The 15,135-nt window shown below is 34.9% G+C and overlaps 4 protein-coding genes across 4 annotated transcripts; 2 read left to right on the top strand and 2 right to left on the bottom strand.

Moving 5' to 3' along the window:
- Positions 1-484: 484 nt before the first annotated feature.
- CBG18225 lies at positions 485-2,421 on the top strand (the record flags this gene model as incomplete). Its single annotated transcript, XM_045243786.1, has 5 exons — positions 485-721; positions 766-894; positions 943-1,324; positions 1,372-1,514; positions 2,275-2,421. 5 exons carry the CDS (start codon positions 485-487, stop codon positions 2,419-2,421), a joined length of 1,038 nt encoding a protein of 345 aa, XP_045096419.1.
- A 1,616-nt stretch (positions 2,422-4,037) lies between these two features.
- CBG18226 lies at positions 4,038-5,102 on the top strand (the record flags this gene model as incomplete). Its single annotated transcript, XM_002642196.1, has 2 exons — positions 4,038-4,391; positions 4,950-5,102. The coding sequence occupies 2 exons, from the start codon at positions 4,038-4,040 to the stop codon at positions 5,100-5,102; spliced, it is 507 nt and encodes a 168-aa protein (XP_002642242.1).
- Positions 5,103-5,250: 148 nt separating this feature from the next.
- Cbr-kvs-4 lies at positions 5,251-7,724 on the bottom strand (the record flags this gene model as incomplete). Its single annotated transcript, XM_045243785.1, has 8 exons — positions 5,251-5,376; positions 5,687-5,757; positions 5,808-5,837; positions 6,229-6,361; positions 6,403-6,972; positions 7,020-7,264; positions 7,312-7,490; positions 7,585-7,724. 8 exons carry the CDS (start codon positions 7,722-7,724, stop codon positions 5,251-5,253), a joined length of 1,494 nt encoding a protein of 497 aa, XP_045096420.1.
- Positions 7,725-13,901: 6,177 nt separating this feature from the next.
- Positions 13,902-14,501, bottom strand: CBG18229 (the record flags this gene model as incomplete). Its single annotated transcript, XM_002642198.2, has 4 exons — positions 13,902-13,911; positions 14,024-14,084; positions 14,278-14,376; positions 14,450-14,501. The coding sequence occupies 4 exons, from the start codon at positions 14,499-14,501 to the stop codon at positions 13,902-13,904; spliced, it is 222 nt and encodes a 73-aa protein (XP_002642244.2).
- Positions 14,502-15,135: the final 634 nt, after the last annotated feature.

Here is a 15,135-nt window from a genome sequence, read left to right as displayed (position 1 = left end):
TTCCTCCCAGTTGGTGTGTTCTTTCTAGAACCCATTATTACACAAAAGAAAAATTGATGAAAAAAAAACTGATGATGTTCTTTAATTATCAAAATTATCGAAATTCGACGAATATTCAGAAATACTCGATTAACTGAAAAACTTCAATAATAATAATCATAATAGAATGCATAATGATTTTGACATGGATGCAAGGTGTAGGCACATAAAACAGTTTTTCTTTTTTTTTTGGGCTTCAAAGTTTCATCCAGAAATCCTAATACTTGTCTTCAAACTTGTTCTATGCAAATCCATGGATCTTCAACCTTCTCCCTCACATTGCCAAGATGGATCACCATTTAGTCTAACTCCTTCACACCCGATGTAGTAGGCTACCATGTAGTCCTCTTATCATTAGAAAACAAGACACACGGAACACTAAATAGACAATTCAACACTCTACTCGCAATCAACACTTCTCTTCTATTAATATTCCTTGAAATCCATGCAGAAAACTATCCAATCTCATGCTCTGATTTATAAGAAATTCGGAGATCCCAGAGAAGTTCTCGAACTGGAAACGATCCAGATTCCAGCTGAACCTTCGAAAGGGGAATGTTTAGTACAGTGGCTGGCATCTCCTATCAATCCGCTTGATATTAACCGAGTTCAAGGAAACTATGCTCTTAAAACCAAACCGCCAGTTATTGGAGGAAGTGAAGGGGTTGGAAAAGTCATAAAGGTTTTATTATATTCGTTACATTTCAAAAGTTAGAAACATTTCAGGCTGGCTCTGGTTCTCGTTTCAAGGTTGGTGATCATGTCACAATATTTTCAGCTGAAACTCCATTTTGGACTGAAAACGGTATTGTCGATGATAAAGATCTTGTTCAGCTGGATAATAGAATTCCTCTGGTAACATTCAGTTTTCTGAACCTAATCTCTTACTATCGTTGATGTCAGGATCTTGCCGCAACTCTCATGATTAATCCTCCAACTGCATGGATAATGCTCCAGAAATATGTAAAACTGGAGAAAGGAGATTATGTGATTCAAAACTCTGCCAACTCTGGAGTTGGAAGAAGTGTGATTGAATTGTGCAAAGCTTTTGGTTACAAGAGCATTAACATCGTTAGGAGCAGACCAAATATAGAAGCATTGAAAACGGATTTATGGAGAATTGGAGCGGATCATGTATTCACTGAGGAAGAGTTCAAACAAACATCCAAAGAATTTCTAAAGTCTATTAAATCTCGTCCAAAGTTGGCACTAAATGGGGTTGGAGGAAAAAGTGCTTTACAAATTAGTTCAGTTTTGGAGAGAGGAGGAACTTGTGTTACATATGGTGAGAGACTTGTAAGTTCTAAATTGTTTAAATGATTGAATTTCCAGGTGGTATGTCTAAAAAGGCACACGAATTCACTACATCTGCACTTGTCTTCAATGATATTCAAGTTCGTGGAGTAGCTGTAGGAATGTGGGCAAGAAGAGAAGAGAATCTGGATGAATGGAATTATTGCGTTGAGCAGGTTCAGGTAGAATGAACTTTATCTATTATACTGGTACGAAAATAGCTGTGGATGAGAGACGGCTCTGGGGCAGTTCGCCACCAGAAATTTCGCCACCGTTATAATATGGGAAGGTTTTAGACTACAAACATAGTTTTAAGGTTTTTGAATATGCATTTTCTTTTCTGAAAATTAAAAAAAAACAATTTTTTTTGAAAAAATTAAACTCTTTAAATTTCAAAATGTATTATATCAGAAAATGCATGTTTGAAAGCCCTAGAAGTTGGTTTTGTAGTCTGGAACCTTTCCATACGCTTGTATTATCATAGTGACTGAATGCCCATAACGAAAAAAGACACCGATGGATGTGGCTGAAGGTCCCACAGCGAAAACTACCGTAACCTAAAAATATTGATATTTTCCGGAGTTCTTGTTTCGATTTTCGTACTTTTTCAGTTAATCCTAAAAAAATAGGTTACGGTAGTTAACGGTGGTCAAGCTTCGTCTACGGCCAAAGACGTTTTCTCTTCCACACCTCCAATTTGTTTTGCACCAGAATAATATAACTACTCTAATAAACCGTCAATTTCAAGTCTGTGTATCTTGGTTCCTGTGAAAGATATCAAAAAGTGATCAACTGACACAATATGTTTGATATTACGGTAAAAAATTTATCAGTTGATTACTCTTTTATATCTTTTTCAGGAACCAAGATATAAGAGCTCAAAGTTTACGATTTGAGTTGCCTTCTATCAGAGTGTTTACGATATATCAGTTTCGGTTTCAGAAATTCGCTGTGGAGGGAAAATTAACATCAATCCCAATGGAAAAAGTTAGCTTGGCTGATCACAAGAAAGCGATTCAAAAATCAATGGAAGGCAAAAGCATCAAGCAACTTTTCATTATCAACTCTTCAGCTACTTCCCGATTGTAATTTGATATTTTTTAAAATCATGTCCTATCAATAGATTGTGTATGTAAATAAACTTGATTATTGAGCAACATAGAATTTTAATTTTTCAATAGAATCCATGTACTTTGTCATTAAAAACACGTGGTTCTGATTCTTCAGATGACGTGTTATCAGTTAACGGCTAAGTAGGTCGAATTGAAAAAACGGAGAAGAGACACTGCTCGTATATAAAAAGTGTCTGCTGGAGCAGACGGAGGCAGTGTTTTTTTGATTGTATTGTATATGACCGATATCTTGGCAGATGGCGGTGGTGGTAAAATCGTACAATGACTCATTCTGCCACTTTTTTATGCATCAAAGATCTGTTTTGCCTTTTTTTGTAGGTTTTTTAATCGTTGACAGTGCGCTTTGTTTTTGTAGTAGAGGCATTTCTGTACAAAAAAAACGACGATAAATAGGAGAAAATTTTCTACGATTTCGCTTTCTGTATCGATCCTCAAGTTTTTCGTTTTCGGCGGCGCACACTTAAATGAAGCGTCTGAAAACCTTTTCCTCGATTTTTCTTTGATTTTGATTTCTATATTCGAATTCATCGTTTCAAAAGCTTAAATGAGCCTAAACATGACTAGGTTTCATTATTATTCATTTTTCTTTAATTTTCCGCGGCGGGACCCAAAAAATTTCCGGAAGTTTTCAAACTTCACCAAATCTAGTCGTGTTGGAGTTCATTTTAAACCACTTCACAAGACACATTCAAACACAAAATTTTTATTTTGAAAGACCCAAAACTCAGAAAGTTAAGAAACCAGGATAGTTCCGAATTTTCGAAATTTTAGTTTTTGTCATACTCGGTCTTTTGTAAACTTTTGTTCAAAATTATTGTAATGTTTGGTTCCAGTTCTCTTGTTAAATTTGATTTGAAAACTCCCGTTCCTGAAAAAAAGAGCCTTTTGGGAATACTAAATACCGTAAACCATGTAATAGAAGGGCCCATACACTGTCCAGTTTGATCTGAAATCTCGGCTCGTATAAGAGATTCCAAAAATGTGTCAACTAATGAAATGTTTCTGATATTATGACAAACAATTTATCAGTTGACAACTTTTTTACATCTATTACAAGATCCGAGATGAATTGACTCAAAGTTAAAAGTTACAGGACCCTTCTATTACAGGTTTTGCGGTAGTCATCATTATCAGTCTAGAAACCAAAAAGATCAAACCACTATAGTTTTCGAATTTTTCGAGATAAGATATAGTCTATTCAACCTAATTGTTCGATTTCTCTAACAAAAAAGTTTATTATCACCTTCTCTTTTCTTCTCTTTACATAAATTCCTTTATTCCCAACTTTTACCCCTTCTTATCAATCTAATCAGATTTAATCTAGTGTTTGAGAAAAGAATAGGTGAAAAGAAGAATCACGTGGTATGGAGAGAGCTTTTTTTTTGATAACTGATAACGGAGAATTGAATCAAAAACTGATAAGAGGAAGAAAAAAATCAGCAGTGTCCTGTTTCAACGACAATTTTCCGTTTTCTCCGTTTTTTTCTCTTCATTTTTTATGTGAACACATGGTTTATTTTGATTTATTTTTCAACGATAAAACCCCCTATCACTTTCAGAGACCTCCCAAAAATGACCCCATCAGTTGATGATGAATCTCTTCCACCAAACCATAAAGAATTGATGGCAGAAGCTGTCGCAGAAGCATGTCGAGGAGTAGAGTGTGGAGATGGAGGACCATTTGGAGCCGTAATTGTGGATAATAAGGGGAATGTGGTTGCAAAGGGACACAACATGGTACTGGTCACTAAGGATCCGACTATGCATGCCGAGATGACAGCGATCAGAAATGCTTGCAAGACACTAGGAACATTTGATCTCTCCGGACACACTCTCTACACTTCTTGCTATCCATGTCCGATGTGTATGGGAGCTAGTCTTTGGGCTAGATTTGATGCCATTTATTATGGAGCAACTGCTCAACAGGTTAGTGTGGCTGGTATCAGTTTTATGTTGAGTTCGTAATAGACGAATGAGTAGTTCTGCAGATAACCAGTTACCAAAAAACTGTAAAATTTTGCTTTTTTTTCTAAATGTTCAATTTTCACTTTTGAGTTAGTGAACCTTCAGCTCTATAGACTGGCGCATAATTACCCTGACTAAAGTTTATAGTAGCATAAAATCTGAGTAAAGCGTTGTATTGGGCTCAACTTTGGAGTGCACAATTCAATTAATTCAACTGGCCAAGTTTCAAATTATTTGATCAATCTTGAGGTGAGTTATCGCTTCTCAAAGTTGCTTCATCTCATGAAAATCACAAGGAACATTATGCCGTTTATCTTTGGACATTGATAACAACATCTAGGCTCGAGGAATCACTCTGAAAATTTCCGTAGTTTTTTATCGAACGTAAAAATTAAATTTCTACTAATTTTCGTGCTTCCAAGATATTTATGTCTAAAAATATTCTAAATTTTATCAGTCCGGGTAGTTTTGACCAACCCTGCAACTCAGCTTGCTACTTGAAAATGTTTTTTTTTCTAGGCTGCTGAAATCGGATTTGATGACAAAGCCTTCCACGATTTCCTCAAAGATCCGAAAACGGATGACATCCGAAAGTTGGAACATTTGGCAGCCGACAACTACCTTCTTCCATTCCAAATGTGGTCCAACAAACCAGACAAAACCGAATATTAAAAACTTTTTTCTTTTTTTGAATACAATTTTATAAAATAAAATTACATAATTAAAAAGAAGAAAAAGTTGGACAGGAGAGGTACAGAAATATGTTATGTAGAATATTTCGCATAGAAACAGCATCAGACAATGAAAAAAAAAAGAGAATTTAGGCAACTTTCAAAACCATTTGCTCTGATTTTGTTGCTTTGGGTTCTGATGGATATTGAGATGTACGGTAACGATTTCCGCCGGCTGGTCGTTCCGTTTCAGCCACTTTCATAAAGTTATCGACCTGAAAAATTTTAAAAATAAGGAAGTGAGAGTTAGTTCCTTTAGGAATGACACACTGGCGGAACACAAACGGACAGTGTAGTGTATTTTCCTTTTATTTACCAGATGTGGCTCAAGCTGGTTTACTATTCTATTATAAATGTCTCGAAAAGCTGAAAAAGGTGAACAATTCCAAAAATATCAAACACACTTTTTTCCCAATCTCTCACGTTCTCGAGATTTCAATGAGAATGCGACTTGAGCCTAAAGGGGGAGTCTTTAATAGAAGCTAATTGGAAAAGTTGCCTTTTTTCAAATTCTGACCGACTTACGATGATAGTGATAGGAAGAGCCAAAACGAGTACTCCACAAGCGATTGCTCCAGTTGCCACGAGTTTTCCAGCTGGAAAAATTTCAGAGTTGACAACTGGAAACTATCAAAAAAAGACTTACGGACTGTGATGGGTGTCAAGTCACCGTACCCTGAAAAATGAATCCATCAATTGGGTTATTGAAATGAATACTGTACACTCTAATACTATAATAGAACGTCACGCCTTTCAACTTTGAGCCCATCTATCTCGGTTTCTGTGAAAGATATAAAAATTGTGTCAACTAATAAAATGTTTATAATTTTATGATGAACAATTTATCAGTTAACAGCTTCTTGACATCTTTAGCAGGAACCGAGGAAATTAGGCTCAAAGTTAAAAGTTAGGGACTCTTCTATTACAGGTTTTACAGTATTTTACACTTCACATTACAACATATTCATATCTTACCGACTGTAGTCATGGTTACAATACACCTGAACATTTTGAATTAAAAAATTTCAAATGAAACAGAAAATCAGAATCTCAAAAGTTAGACTCACCACCAACATGCTGCTGGAATAGAATGGAACTTGGATCCTGGTTCATCTTTCTCAAGGAAATAAACCAAAGTGGAGAAGAGATGACTCCAGTCATCACAACCATTGCCATCATTCCCAGTTGACGGAAAGAAGCCTAAATGAATACTTACTACCGTAATTCTTTCTGAAAAATACCTTCAAAGTTTTCCCGAACATTTGCAATCCACTTGAATACCTTCCTAGTTTCAGAACTCGAATGACTCGAAGAACTCGGAGAATTCTGATTACAAGGAATGCTCCCTTGAGATCTCTCAGCTGCTCCGTAGAGATTCCAAAAATCAGAAGAAGCATTTCAATGAGAAACGGAAGAATCGCCAATAAATCAATAATATTCAGAAGCTGACGGAAAGTTCGGCTCCGTTCCGCGCTCACCAACATTTTCAAGCCATATTCAATCGAGAACCAAACAATGCAGACATATTCAATGTATCCCAAAATTGGCATCGGCTCCATTTCCACGTATTCCTCTCCAGTCAGATTATTCTTCTGCTTCGTTGCTACTTGTAGTTCAGGAAGACTTCCCAAAACCAGTCCACTGATTGAAATCAAAACGAAGAATACTGAGAAGACAGCGAAAACTTGCGCTTTTCCAGAACTTGCTGGCTCTTCGATTATATTCCAGATTGTTCTTCGAATCTCACCGAATTTCAGAGTCTTGAACAGGTTTGGTTTGTCTTGCTCTTCATGCTCGTCGTCGTCATCGTCCTGAAATTTTTTGAAACATAAAATTGAGACTTTCTAAATATTTTTACCGGCTGCTGCGCACAACAACATGATGCTAAATACTCGTCAGGTATGATTCTCCAATATTCCAATTCTTCAATAATGTCCACAGGACACAAATTCGTCGGTTGATGGATGATTCCATTGAGGTAAAACTGATAAACAATATGAAATAAAGCTGGTGGCCGTTCGAAATAAAATTCCGAAGTGGCACTAAAGAAGGCGTCCGCATTGGAATCTGCCACTGGTTTGTTGACAAGATCCAGAAGACGTCCTGTAGAATAAAATCAGCTGAGAAGGATCGCCCAGGATATAACTAACCAACACCTCGTTTTCGGATCGTTTCCTTTCGAAGCATAAATCTTTGACCGCCAACATTCAGTTTAATAAATTGCTCACTAATTTCTGTCTCTCCACAGTACATCTGATAATCGGGTTTCTGAATTCCCATCTCCGTCGCGTCATCCGTCTGAATGGTTCGGCGCTCATCTTCCGTGCTTCTGAAAATATCCAGATTTTAGGTCTCGATAAAATTTCAGTATTCAAGTCTAATCTAGCATTTCTGGTTTTCTTCCAAACAAAAAACGCACTGACGTGCATGCCGTCTGTAGTTGATAAAACAGTCGATTGGCAGTTGGAATATGAAAATGATTCCTCTGTGCATTGTGTCGATTCAGACGGGCAATTCCGTGCGACGTAGCCATTGCGGCTCCTTGCATTATTGCCGAGTTCATGGCTACAGGAAAATAATGTGCTTATTTTGGAAAGTTAAGGAATAGGAGAAAGTAGTAAGGATGGGCAAACAAAGGATACGATGGAATGAAGAACACAGTATTTAAAAGTAACTTTTGATACAAATGGACAGGGAAAAACGCCCATTTTGCAGAGATGTTCCTTTTTCTCGGAATCTGGAATTCGGATTTCGGACTCCGGAGAAATAAAAAATTACGGAACTCCGAAACAGAATCCGGAATAAAACTAGTTTCTCGAAATTCGGAATTCGGAATTCGGAACGAAAAAAATCACGGAACCCGAAAACGGACATTTATGAATTCTGTAATAAGAAACTTTTAGGTCACATTCTCACAACATATTTAATGAAAACTTTAAAAAGGTCATTTTGAAATGAAAACGAAATTCCCCATTCACCGAGATCTACGCCGTCTAATTCTTATGAATGCATCGTCGTTTTCTTCCCTATTCTAAAATTCTATTGAATCCCAAAATCAAAAAAAGTCTGAACCCATATGGCTCAATAAGTCGGTTTTGTTTCTCCAAGTAAATGAAATGGAAAAATAACGCGAAAAGTGAGTTGAAAAGTGGGTCAGACATTAAATTGAGTCTACAAAAAGTTGTATTTCGAGAAAGCGATGTAGAATACAAATGAAGAATTGAATATGGGGGTGACTAATGGGTAGAAATCATCTGATAGAATCTTTTTGAAAGAATAGGTTCGACGTCTTCTATAATCCATCATTCATCAGAAGTGAAAAAGGAAGATAAAGTGCAAAACTGGAGAGGAAACTCGTGTTAATCTCCTTCGTCTCCAAGCAGAATAATCAAAAATATTGCAAAAGAAGAATGTGTAAAATGTGGCCGGAAGGTGAGAAGAAGTCATTAACTCCCACTCGATTGTCTCCAAAAGTGTCTCTTATTTTCCTTTATTTTGTGGTCTCTAGAAAAGAATTATAAATACAAAAGTGACCAAAACAATTAACTTATGGTTCTAAACTAAATGTTTAGAATCCAGAAAAATCCAAATTTCCCAAAAGAAGTGCATAGAAACTCTTCTTTTGGGGGAGACTCTCTCCTATTTCCTGTTTTCTTCCATTCAAAACTTCCGGTCATCAACATTGCTCATTCAATTATCTCTTCTTCTCACTGTGCTCTCTATTCTTTTTCAATTTTCTTCTATCGTATTCTAATCATTTTTGTAAAGAAGATGATATTTGGTTAAAGGAGTGATAAAGGGAGATGAGATTTTGTTGGATTAAGGTATATTGTTGAATAGAATAATAGGGATTGTCCTTACAATTGTAATAAGAGAGACAAACCTAGCTAGATTTATTGAAAGGTAAAAGTTGCATAAACACGTCACAAAGATCTCGAGATTCAGCTGTGAACACTCTAATAGAAGGCTACCCAAACCTACAACTTTGAGCCTATATCTTGGTTCCTGTAAAAGATATATAAAAGTGGTAAATTGACAAAATGTTTATCATAATATCGCGAATATTTTTTCAATTGACCACTTTTTGATATCTTTTACAGGAAACAAGATATATGAGTTCAAAATTAAAACATAAAGTGGCCCTCTAATAGATTGTTTACGGTCACTTGAAGGACTTCAACCAAAAATTATTTTTTTTTAATACATCAAAATTAGTACGAAATATTTCAATTCATTTAGCAATGAAGAAAAAATTCAAAAAAGTTAGAAAAATCTCAAAAATCGCTTCAAAAGGCAAAAAATTTGAAACCCATTTCTGGAAACTTCTGGAAGGTTCTCATATTTTTTTTAAAAATTTCCGCCAAAACTGAAAACTCTCCGTCAACGGCCTAGCATTCTGTTTTGGCGGGAATTCAGAAACATAATCAGAACGTTTCACAAGTTTCCAAATGGACAAGAATAGAGATTTCTCTGCTTTCTGGGGCGATTTTTAGAGGTTGTGTTATAATTTTTTGGATTTGAATCGCTCAGCTCATCTGCGTTGAAAACAAAACAACCGAATAATAATTTTCAGAAATCAGAACTAAATTTTCAAAAATTAGAATTAAAGTCAGTCTCAAATTTAGTTTTCAAAAAGCAGAAAAGTCATTTTATTTGTTATGCAAGCCAATGGCTTCTCAATTTTAAACAGATAACGATCATTGAGATTATGAGTAACTATAAAAATGAATTTCAGGTTTCTACTGTCTCCTAGATCCGTATTCCTAAATCCTACTGTACTTTGTAATAGGCGAGGTAATTCCCAAAATTGCATGCAAAACGGAGTCGGAATCAAAATTAAATTCTCACGCCTTCTATATTGGAGACATATGCATGTGATAATGTGCTGGAGACGGAATAAAAAGAAGAAGAGGAAGGAGACTCCAGAGTATGATAAGAAGTCAGACAAGAAAGAAAAAGAAAAGAGGGGATTTGTATGGGGTGTATGGAAAAAAGGGGGAAAAGATGTGGTGTGTTGTTGGTTTTGTGCATAACAAGAAGAAATGACATGAGAAGAAGAAGAATAAGAAGAAAATCTTTCCTCGGATCAGATCCTTCTGTCTCCCTCTCTTTTTGCCCCCGTTTTGTATTCTTTTTGATAATCGAATAAATGAAAAGAAAAAAAATAAATTGAATAAGAATGAATGAAAGAGACTCTGGGGCATCATTCTGAGAAGGGCAAAATGTTTTTCCTTTCCGTTGCCATGAAACAGAATGCTTTTATTCTTCTTTTTATATTAGTCTACATTATTGCTCATCTTCTTCCTTCAGATGAGCAATACTCGTTGTGTTTTGCTGTATTCCTACGGGAATAATTATTTTGGAAAAACGAAACTGCTAGGAAAAAAGAAAATTAAACATGAATTTAAGTTAAATTTTGAAATAGAGTTTTTCCCCTAATGGAAGCCCACCGTCAACTTTGAGCCCATATAGCTCGTTTCCTGTAAAATACATCAAAAAGTGGTAAACTCGCAACATTTTTATTATATTATCAATAATACTTTGTTAGTTAACCAGTTTTTGATATCTTTCACAGAAATTGAGATAAATTGGCTCAACGTTGTAAGTAAGTGGGGCCATTCTATCAGAGAGTTTACGGTAACTTTGGAGCTTTACAAAAGAGATTAGGAATTGATAAATTGTTTTTAAAGTATCTGAAAATATAGAACCCAAATGAAGGTTCATTTTTGTAGTTGAATACTTTTGCGTGTTGCTTTTTTTAAAGGCAGATTTTCTTGTTGAAAGGGTACGGCTCTAAATTCAGTGATAACGATTTCAAGTACGATTTCAAGTACGGTATTTAATTGTGAAAAGACGTTTAAAACAGTTGTCAACTGCAAGGTATTTGATTCAAAAGCAAATTCTAAATTCTAACTTAAAGCCTTTCGTAGAGATATTTTACGGTAAAATCCAAAAATAGAGTTCCACCCACACTGTCCACTTTAAGCACATATATCTCAGTTCCCGCAAAAGATAGAAAAAATTAGTCAATCGATAAAATTTTTGTGGTAATATCACTAAAATTTTATCAGTTGACACATTTTTGATATCTTTCACAGAAATCGAAATAAATTAGGTCAAAATAAATTAAATAAATTAGGAAATAAATAAAGTTAAAAGAAAGTGGTGGTGTACAGATCAGGGATGTGATTTTTCGTGTACGAATCTTACGAATTTTACGGATTTTAGGATTTTTTGGTACTCGTAAAATTTTACGAGTGTCGTAAAATTTAATCCGTAAAACTCGTAAAAACTGGAAAAGTGTTTTTTTCAGAGTTTTTGTTCAGAATTGGCAGTTTTTAGATCTATGATCAAGTTTTTGATTTAATTTTGAGTAGATAGTATTCAAAAAATTCGAATCAAAAATTTTCTTTGTTTTCAAAAAATATTTTCCAATTTTTGAATGTCTTTTCGCCAGTTTAGAATTTTTTAGAAAAAAAATCCAGAAAATTGTTAACACCTACAAAAACATTAAATTCTGCGGTTTGAAATAATTGCACACCATTTCTCAATTGCTTAATGATAAAAATGCAGTTTTTCTTTCATTTGAATCAGTTTTTTACGGATTTTACGGATTTTGCGATTTGACGAGTTTGTAATTCGTAAAATTTTACGTTTTACGAAATTCGTAAAATAAAAATTTTACGCACATCCCTGGTACAGATTTTACGGTATCTTCTAAAAAATTCAAGTAAACAAGTTTCAGAAAATGCTTTGAATCAAAAAGTTTTCACAAAAATAAACTAGCACTCCAAATTTTTTCCAATCAGAAACTCGATGAGCAATACTAAATACTGGTTCGAAATGGCAATCCGCTTGTAGGAAAAGCGGATTTCTAAAGAGATTTTTTCGATCGACATAGATAAGTTGTGACGGTGGGATGTGTGATTCTGAGCGTCATGGTAATGATGTTTCTTTTGCTCAGATAGATGAATGACTCAAGAACGTTATAATTTAATGTACTTCCAGCTGGGAATTGGACTTGAGTCTGTGATATGTTTTTAGAAAAAAAGGTAGCAAGCTAAAAAAAGGTTTTTGAAGATAAGCCAGTGTCAAAAACACTAATTTGAATTCTTGTTTTCAGGTGAAAGAAATTGAATATCAACAATTTATTTTCCGGTTTTCAGATTACTGAAAATTATGGACTGTTAGAAAACAATTATCCTTTGAAGCTTTTGACTGCTTTCTAGGCCCAGAAATCCCAGATTTGGGAACTTCGGCATTACATACGATTTTCCTGAAATCCTAGCATCTTGAAACTTGGTGAATACGTTACTGGATAGAGCGAATAGAATCACCTGCCATTTTCTCTAAAACTCATAAATTCACATCTTGCCTTTTTCGTTTTCTAACAAGTTTGATATTATTTTGTGTATCTCAAAACTTGGAGTTAAATAGAAATGTTATGAAAATAAGAACGGAAAATGAAATGAACACTTTTCTTTTTGATGAGAGAGAAAAGGAGGGAGAGACTTTTCATCTTTAGATCCATTTCCATTTTTTAAAAGAGAATATGAATATGGATGAGCTCTCTTTCTCAATGAAAGCGGCAAAACAAGGATGACATGGAGAGAGAAGAAAAGGAGATTCATACTACGTTTTTCTGGTTAATTGGTGTCTTTTTAGGGTCAATGCACACTTTTTTGGAATGAATGTTCTGTATGTCTAGACGCCTTATCATAATTAGGGTAGGAAAGGAACGGATTCGTTTCGCAGGAGCCGTTTTGATCAGTAACCTTTTTTAAAAATATCTTTGGATTTAGAGTTTTAACTTAAAATTTCTGAAATTCAAAATTCTGAAGTTTGCAACGAAAAAATCAGAATTAATTTTGAGGAATGCTCTCAAAAAGTTGGTTTTTACCTAGTTCAAAACTTTGAGATTGGTTAAAAATCGAAAATATCGTACATCCTCTAATAGAAGCCCACCCGAACCTGCAACTTTGAGCTAACTTATCTCATTTTCTGTAGAAGATATCAAACATGTGTCAACTGATATAGTGTTTTTGATATTATGATAAGCAATTTATCAGTTGACCACTTTTGATATCTTTTACAAGAACCGAGATGTATAGGCTCAAAGTTAGGTGCTTCTCTTACAGGTTTTACGGTGCGTCTTTTCGATCATCTTGAGATTTTTTTGTCAAAAAATTTTTGGTTGTGAAGTTAAAAATGTAGAAAAATGCTATGATTAGCTTTTCAGAGTCTTGCAAAAGTTTTCAATGAAGGTTAACTAACCACAACGGGTCTCTGAAAAATGCGAATCCGAGAATTCAAAAGTTCAAAGAATACTTTCGGTTTGGTAGAAGTTCCAAGATCATTTCCCGACTGACTAACCATGAACTTCTGAATCTTAACAAAATCTCACATGTTCCTTAATACTTACTTGTTTACAAGCCTCTTAGTGATCTCCTTCCACCGATCCTTTTGTTCTCGCTCTTTTTCCCGTCTAGCCGCTTCGATAATTCTTTGCTTCCACATTTATTTTTGAAATATCAGACAAAAATCAGAACAATAGAGAGGGAGTGGCGACTCGGGAAAAGAGAAAGTGCTCCCCTATTCGCTTTTCTCTTTTTCCCATAGCCCCGAAATATAATTGAATGAAGTGGGCGGAGCCTGTTGAGAAGAGGGAGAAGGTGAATTTGTAGGTTAGGAGGGAAAGAAAGTGGAAAAAAGAATATTAACACAAATTGAGTTTTTATTTTTAACACATTCTGGAGGAAATGTGGAAAGAATGACAACATTTTCCTTTTCCAATAACCCATATTAATTGATTTATTCCGAAACACAAAAAACCCTAAAATTCGCCCAATTTTTTGTACATACCTGTCCAAAATGAGCGAGTTTTGTGATACCATATCGATGTAGTCGAAACTTCCATTGTCCTCTGAAACATTCATTTTCCCTTCTTGAGAGAAAAACTTTGTGCTGGCTAACTCGATATGTGCGATTCAGCCCAACATCACTTGAAACAGGTGAAAAAATCAGATTGGTGATATTCAGGTTATCACAAAATTGGATTTTCACAAGAAAAGTGAGTAATCAAATTGCACTTTCAAAAAGGAAAATCTAAAACTCACGACTATGTTTTAGAGGCGAAGATCGATTGAAGTCGTGGTGTCTTTGATAAATAATTTGTCCAATTGTCCAAATTCTATCAGCAGATGGATCGAGGGCTGCTGGAAAATAAACGAAAAAAAATTGGAGATCTTTCTAATACATTCATTTTTTTTTCCTTAATTCCAGATGTACCTTCTTTTTTAGGAATTCTCAAAATGTTCATGTAACGGAGATTTTGGATCATTGTTTTACTGAAAAATCGATAACTTATGATGATGGTTAAAAATTACAAAAGTCAACAAGAAAAGTTTAAAAATATACAGAAGCAACAAAGAGAACTGAATACAAGTTACCGTAAACCATAATTAAGCCACCCAAACCAGAAACTTTGAGCTCAATTATCTCGGTTTCTATAAGAGATATCAAAAATCTGTCAACTGATAAAACGTTGGCCATATTATGATAAACAATTTATTAGCTGACAAATTTTTGATAACTTTCACAGGAATCGAGATAATTGAACTCAAAGTTGGGTGGGCTTCTACTAGAGAAAATGTAGTTTTTCGGAAACTTTACAGAAACTGTCTAGCAGAGGAATGCCATTTTTGGAACAAAAACTGAATCTGGAATAATACATTTTCTCGGAGTCCCAAAAAGGGAATCCGGAATGAAAGCTTTTTTTTTCGGAATCCGGAATCTGGGCATCTCTACTGTCTAGATAGGTTGAGAAATGATTGCAAATAAAACTTCAAAATCCAGACCTGGATCAGAATTGTAATTTTAAGAAGTTTTAGAAAAATTTGAGAATTTAAGTTCGCTTTTAACCTAACTAAGTCAATGGAATTGGTTCGTTATTGTCTATTCAAAATAATCGCGCG

The sequence above is a fragment of the Caenorhabditis briggsae genome (genome assembly GCF_000004555.2).
Source record: "Caenorhabditis briggsae complete genome, chrIII, whole genome shotgun sequence".
Taxonomy (NCBI): Eukaryota; Metazoa; Nematoda; class Chromadorea; order Rhabditida; family Rhabditidae; genus Caenorhabditis; species Caenorhabditis briggsae.
Note: the sequence above shows the minus strand (reverse complement) of the source record. Positions and strands in the feature narration are given on the sequence as shown.